The following is a 7,157-nucleotide window of genomic DNA, read 5'->3' as shown; positions in this document are numbered from 1 at the left end:
GAATCATATTGGCTTTCCCTATACTTCGTTTCACACACCCGGTGCAAGGCTGCGAAAGGTACGGAAGTAGTGGGCAAAGGGAACTAAAGGGAAGAATTTTATTCCGCACTTGTTCTGTGGTCGAGTGGTCTAAGGCACGAGAATGTGACAGCGTGTCGACAGCAATATGAATGCATTTCATAAAGGTCTGGTGAAGACACATTGTCGCTTCACGGCCTCAGCCACCAGGCGGATGGCTTGTCGCTGCTTAGCGGGGTCCTCGCTCCGCAGCAAGGTCTCCCAGGCTTCTCTATCTTCTATCTTTTGCTCGGCGCCCGGGCTTCCAGCACATTCCCATATGACGTGGTCGAGAGTGCCCCTCTCCCCGCACGTTATACAATATTGGTCTTTCTCCTCTTTGGAGATTGTGATGTATACCCAGAAGGGGCTTATATGGTTCCCCCCTTGCAATCTTCTTCACGCAATTGCCTCCTCTGTTGCGAGGGAACGGTCAGGCGGTGGATAGACCCTCCTGCTCAGCTTATAATGTTCCGTGATCTCGTGGTATGAAATTAGGCCATCTTTCATGTCTATGCGAGAGCGCTGCTCTGCGGCCGCCCGGTGATAGAGAGCTCGGGCAAGCTCGTGTGCAGCCTCATTTCCTGCAATAGACTCATGCGCTGGGATCCATATTATCTCTATGTTACGTTCTATCGGCCTCGCCTCGAGGACGTGTTTGGCCTCTTCCGAGATTCTTCCTTTCGCGAAGTTTCTTACTGCAGTTTTGCTGTCACTTAAAATCGTCGTGGCCTTGGTACCGACGCAAGCGAGCGCTATCGCCAACTCTTCCGCCGCATTGGCATCTCTTGTGCGGCTCGAAGCCGCTACCGTTGGTACTCCTGCCCCGTCGACCACAGCGGATACAGCCGCCCCGTGCTGTCCGCACGCCGCGTCTACGTACGCCACCTGGTCTGCCGGTCGCTCCTTCAGCTTCCTCTCGTAGGCCTTAGCCCTATGTTCTCGCCTTTCCTTGTTATACACGGGGTGCATGTTCCGCGGCATAGGTGGGACGCATATCTTGGCCCTGATTCCTGCCGGGATGTTTACCATCTTGTGCGTGCTACTTTCTGGCCGGATTCCTACCCATTCGAGTATTATCCTGCCCGTTTCAGACTGGCCGAGCCGTTCTAATTGGGATATTCGCACCCCCTCTGCCAGCTCAACCCAGCTGTTGTGTACCCCCATTTTTTCAAGCCGCTCCGTCGACGTAGATGTCGGGAGTCCCAGAGCTCGCTTGGCGCATTTCCTCAATATTCTGTCTACCTTCTCTATTTCTGCCTTGTTCATGTTTAGGTACGGCGTCGCGTAGCAGATCCGACTTATTGCGTACGCCTGCGACATTCTCAGGAGATTCCTTTTAGTCCTCGCCCTTTTGCCGCTACCCTCCTGAATATGCCTACCACTTGGTCTGCATATGTGGCTAATTTCTTTATGGTATTGGTGTTGTTGCCTTTCTTGTTGATAAACATGCCTAGGATCCTCATTTCCGCGACCCTGGGCACCTCCAGGCCTCCCACCATCACTTTAATTTCTGCGTCTCTCTTTTTCCTGCTGTCGCTATTGTACACGAAGAGCTCCAACTTCTGCGGTGAGCACGCCAGGCCTCTTTCGGCCGCGTACTTCACCACTACGTCTGCTGCCCTTTGCAGACTCCACTCAATTTCCGCGTCGCTTCCGTTATTCATCCACATGTTTATGTCGTCCGCGTACATGTTGAATTTTAGACAGTATCTTGTTCAGCATGGCCGGGAGACCTCTCATCGCTATGTTGAATAAGAAGGGGGACAGTACGGCGCCTTGCGGGGTACCTTTGCTGCCCAGCCTTATGCTGGGGGACTCTGCGTCATGGAATTTAATCACCGCCTTCCTCCCTTGGAGAAAGTCCTTGATGTACTCGTATGTTCTCTTGCCCACGTTTACCTCCTCCAGACCTCTGAGCACCGCCTCGTGTCGGACGTTGTCGAAGGCCTTCGTGAGGTCAAGACCTAGGATCACCTTGGCATCTAATCCTTTCTTGTCTACAATGTCATGTTTGAGTCTGAGCATTACATCCTGCGTGCTGAGCTTAGGTCTAAAGGCCACCATCTCGTGCGGCCATAGGTTTCCATCTTCCATGTATCTCGTTAACCTCGTTTGCACTACGTGCTCCATGAGTTTCCCCACGCACGACGTTAACGAGATCGGTCTTAGGGTTTCCAATTTTGGTTCTTTTCCCGGCTTGTGGATGAGAACAACCTCTGCCTGCTTCCATTCCTCTGGCAATTTACCTTCCGTCCATACTTTGTTCATGTACCGCGCAATTGCATCTATCGAGTCGCCGTCTAGATTCCTGAGCATGACATTGGATATTTTATGCGGGCCAGGGGCCGAGCGAGTTTTTAGCTCAGCGATAGCTGCTCTGATCTCCGCTACCGTAATGTCCGCGTCTAGATCTTCATTTTCCGCTCCTCCATATTCTGCCTGTCTTACTTCTGTCGCGTCCCCTATGTAAATGTCCCTGAGCCTGTCCATCAGCTGTTTGTCCGTCCCCTGGAAAGCGTGTCTCGCTTTCACTCGGTTAGCGCTCGCTGCCTGTTTAGATTATCCCGGGTCGAGATGTCTCAATATATTCCACGTCTTTGCTAGGCTCATGCCCCTTTCCATTTCGTCCCCCATTTTTACACAGCTGGTGTGACGTCACTCTAGGTCACGTGGTGTGACGTCACGCAGCGAGGTCACGCTAAAGGTCAATGGTGCCTACCCGAGGGGGTGCACACAGAACGCCGACCCGCCACCAGTCAGGGGAAATCTTCAAGCACCGGAGGTGAGCTTAAGCGTGCCAGCTATCAACGAATTACGTAAATGTGCGATGGATAGAATAACAGCATTTGCTGACCACAGCGCAGTTTAGTGCCGCTTCATATCTGACCCGGAACACCAACTGTAACACTCTAAGGCGAGACAACGGCACGGTGCTCTGTTAGATATTTCTAAAACCAAGTTCACGCATTACGCCGACAGAGTTTAAATTTCGGCATGACTAAATAACCATAGTGTAGAACTTCAGCAGCAACCTACCAATACCTTGTAATTACTGTTCAGTCACATTAACATTGGAATCGTCGTCTTGTTCTTATTTTAGCGGCTGATACTAGCACCCTCCCGTTTCTGAAGCATATCCTTAAAGAGTCTTGAATGCATGTAAAGAAACTGGCGTAGATTGGATTACTTGTCTGCGAAAGTTTCATAGGGGCAAACGCTGATGTTGTACGGCGCGTTGACTGTCCAGAATGCGTCCATAATGGGACGATCCGGTTGAAGTAATCTTGGGAGAGAAGAACTGTAAGGGCCGAAGAGTGGGCGCTGTCGTGAAGTTGGCGTTGTGTGAATATGGTCACGTGGTGCAAAGAAAGGGGTGAGGGTTACTATTAGTGTCACATCCCACTTTATCCAGGGAGAATAATAAATGTCACAGTGATGGTGACAGTGCAATGGGGAGAGTGCGATTGGGCTTCAGCCTTTTGTCTTCTTTCTTGAAGCCCACAGACATTTCCATGTTAATCTTTGCTCCTCTTGTCCTCGATGGCGCTCTTGATAATGCACGCAGAATATTTTCCCTCGCGTTCACAACCCTTTACTTTAAAGCACGGTGGCCTCAAGGCACGAGGGTAAAATATGCAGGTGATCAACTGCGGTGGGACCAGGGTACCAGCAATAATAACAGCGCTATTAGACGATCTATAGCAGACCTTGCGAATAACATTGGCGGCGCATTAAATGCAGCCTGATTCCAAATTCCGCCGTTGTGACCTCCGCAAAAAGGGAAGATGATCAGCGAGGTACCTTAGGGAGGTTGGAAAAAGGCTGACCTTTCATGGTAGTCTTCTCATTGCAGGTGGTGGTAGTGAAAACATTTATTAATCATAGAAAGAAGTGTTGGGGTCGTTACCCGAAGGCTTACGCCCTTACAACCGCTAGGTGGGGTGCCTAGTCAGACACCCTATTGGCGGATGCCGCTGCCCAGGCGCGCTGCGTTAAGGCCCTTTGGGCCTCGAGGGTGCAGCAGCTGAACAGGGTTGCCTCCCAGTCCCAGGCCTCTCGGGTGGCGTTTAGGCTAAAGAGTGGGGATAGGTTTTGCTGGCAGGCACACACCATGTGGTAGGTGTCAGACACCTCCCCACAGTGTGAGCACCGCCCGTCGAATTGAGGATCGAAATGCTTTAGAGTTGCCGGGCACCGCATCGTGTTTGTGAGCAGGCGCAGGAGTACCTGCTCGTGGCCTTCCCCAGCGCTTTGCACGGGGTGGGAAGAGTTTGGTGCATGGGTTTGTAATAATCGCATATTTCCTTAAAAGTGTAAACCGGATTGAAATGAAGAGTCCTTGTCAGCGTCGGGTTCCGTGGGAAATGCCCGGAGAGAGAGAGCGCGCGGGCAGCGGCGTCGGCTGCTTCGTTTCCGCGGAGGCCTTGGTGACCTGGAGCCCAAACGAGAGATCGGCTACAATTTTGGTAGATGCGATAAGATAAGCTCACCCTTGCTCGACGTTTCGACAAACCTCTCGCGAGTCGGTGATTATGTATTTGGAGGAGTCGGAGGCTGCCAGGGCGATGGCAACCTCTTCTGCGTGAATTGCTGACTGGGCCTTGAAAGTAAGGCCGTCTACTGTTTTACCCTCGTGGACGACCGCGGCCGTGTACCATCCCCTGAGGTGCGGGCCGGAGGCGTCCACGTAGGCGGCATCTCTCGTCTGTGAACTGGGTGTGCTGGATGTGAAGACGGGATTGAAGACAGCGAGTCAACCCTCTCTTTGTGAGATGAGTATACTGGTTCTTGAGGTGGGCCTCCCAAAGCTCCCTGAAAGTGTTCACCATCCCCAGTGCCATGAGGTGGGTGGTAGAGGTAGAGACCGAGAGGTACAGCGCTTGTTTCGCGATTTTGCGGAGGATGACCTCAAGGGAATCCTCTTCCTGTTTCCACAGGTGGAGGTTGGAAGTCGAATAGAATATTTAACTGGACACGAATGCGTTCGCCAGCCGCAAGGCCTCTTTGCATCGTAACCCACAGCGTTTATTGGAAACCCGACGGACCATGCGGCCCACCTGGTCCCCCACCTGCCGGAGCTTGGCGAGTGTTGTGTCGCAACGTCGCTGGTTGTGTATGAAAAGTCCGAGGTCTCAGATTTCCTTAGATTCATGAATGGGACCGCTTTGCAAGGAGAGATGGTGGCCTCCAGGGCAAACTTGCATTTCCCCTTGAGCACTAACTACATAGGAACAGCCGGCGCCGTCGTGAAGCCCGAGCATGGAAGCGGGAGGTGGTAGCCACACCATCCCTTCTGAAGCTTCCGCTGCGGCGTCAAGAAGCTCCACCACACAGCTCTTCAAGTACTGGATGCCCCGAGGATTCCTGGTAGCTCTGGGTGTTCTTTGAGGGCGGGTACTGGCTGATTTTTCATAGCCATACTATAAGCCGAAGCTTTGGTGAATCGCACGTTAGGTGTGGGCAATCTTCGACGAATTCAAACGGCCACGAATTCGTTATTTTTCGTCGACATCATTATTGATGCGCTAGCCCGCAAGAATGGTGTTGAACGCGCCCCTCAGCCATCAGGGTCGCATTAGTGGAGAAAAGTGCGTGCAATCTATGGTGATATGATACTAGTGGGGCACTTATAGGGGAACGAAGGGCCGTATAGGTGCATCTACTGTTGTTCCTGCGAAAGACGGTGAAAACATACGCGCATAAGATAGCTGGTTATTCACAGGGCGCGGCTCGGCTGTCGCTTTGCTCGAACGCCTAGAAATTCGGAGTCGCGCCTCTCTTGTCGGTGCGTGTTGCGAGGCCTTTAGGCCGAGACCCTACTTCAATTGAAAGCAGGTAACCCCAGAGGCGCTGGCCGCTGGAGCTCTCGGGTGATGTACACCAAAGTGGCACTCGGTCAGGTAGGCCAGATCTTCCGGTTCAGGGAACAAACTAGCCAATGACTACGTTTCGTGATACGTTAGTGGTGCAAACTGCGCAGTGCAGGTTTGTCCCCTGGCCTCACCGTACTATATCTTTTCCAAGGCACACACGGGATGGTTCTGCGATAGACCATACGCACTCTCTGGCCCATTGTTCTTAGCGCGTCGTCTGCAGTCCGCCGCGTACATCCGCTATACCCGTAAATAGTTCGCTGCTGCACTGGTGCGCGCGCAAAGCGCAGTGCGGGTTTATGGCGCGCCCGAAGGAATGCGGTGGTGACGCTTTTTGCGGAGTCTGCGCATGGGTTACTAATCGAGCTCCCCGGTGGTTTCCTTACACACAGCCTAGCACGGGTGAGGTGTCGTTGGTAGCTTCTGCGTGAGAAAGGGCACGCATTCTTGAAGCTTATTCGGGCGGAGGATGGTTGTCACGATCAGTTCGCCTCCCTGTGAATGGACAGCCTGCTCTCCCTAAAAGAAACCCCACTAGTTTGAAGCATATGTGGTCAGAACATCGCGGCAACCTCTGCATATTTTAGGGCTGGTCCGAACAAAGTCCACGTTGGGACGAATATGCGTCGAATTCAGAAACTAGTGGTGTCGGTCACGTAATGTCGCAATTGCTTCAGCGCAGTCTCTTCAAGAGTGGTAATGTTGTGCGTGGATCTCGTGGCCATGTGTAGAGATATTTAATGGGTTAGTGAGACCCACTTGCAAAATTGCGAAGTCGTGCGAGTCATTCAAGTACACTACCAGGCAGTCAGTGACTTGTGTACGTATTAATTCAGGTAGTTTCGTCATGTGCGCTGGTCCCGTGGTCACGTTTCTTTTCGTGCTGAAGACATATCCTCGCAGCACGCATTTAACATTTGACACTTTAAAACTGGTTGGTTGCTAGCACTGCCACGATTATAAATCGTCCTCCCCCCATCGCCGAAATCTCAAGCGCGGGGAATAAATTATAAAAAAACAAATTAGCCAAGTAAGAGCCTGAAGCCCTCTCTACTCTTCAGCTTTGACGCACCTGCACCTTGTTACCGGACTGTTGTTACCTGTGGCTTAGTAGCTCTGGCGTTCGGCAGCTTATCCTGAGGTTAGGTTGCCGGTTCAATGCCGCCCGTGGCGGCCGCATTTCTATAGAAGGAAAATTCAAGTGGTCTTTATTAATCCGGCGCC

The 7,157-nt window shown here is 52.1% G+C and overlaps 1 protein-coding gene across 1 annotated transcript; it reads right to left on the bottom strand.

The window, feature by feature from the left end:
- Positions 1–456: 456 nt before the first annotated feature.
- Positions 457–1,380, bottom strand: LOC144109786 (uncharacterized). Its single transcript, XM_077642576.1, has one exon. The coding sequence runs from the start codon at positions 1,378–1,380 to the stop codon at positions 457–459; it is 924 nt and encodes a 307-aa protein (XP_077498702.1).
- Between the last annotated feature and the right edge of the window lie 5,777 nt (positions 1,381–7,157).

This window comes from Amblyomma americanum, chromosome 11 (genome assembly GCF_052857255.1).
Source record: "Amblyomma americanum isolate KBUSLIRL-KWMA chromosome 11, ASM5285725v1, whole genome shotgun sequence".
NCBI classification, from domain to species: domain Eukaryota; kingdom Metazoa; phylum Arthropoda; class Arachnida; order Ixodida; family Ixodidae; genus Amblyomma; species Amblyomma americanum.
This window is presented reverse-complemented; position numbering and strand designations above follow the sequence as displayed.

Bases quoted from the DNA above. Each gene is read 5' to 3' on its own strand.
- LOC144109786 (XM_077642576.1), bottom strand. From the start codon at position 1,380: ATGTCGCAGGCGTACGCAATAAGTCGGATCTGCTACGCGACGCCGTAC.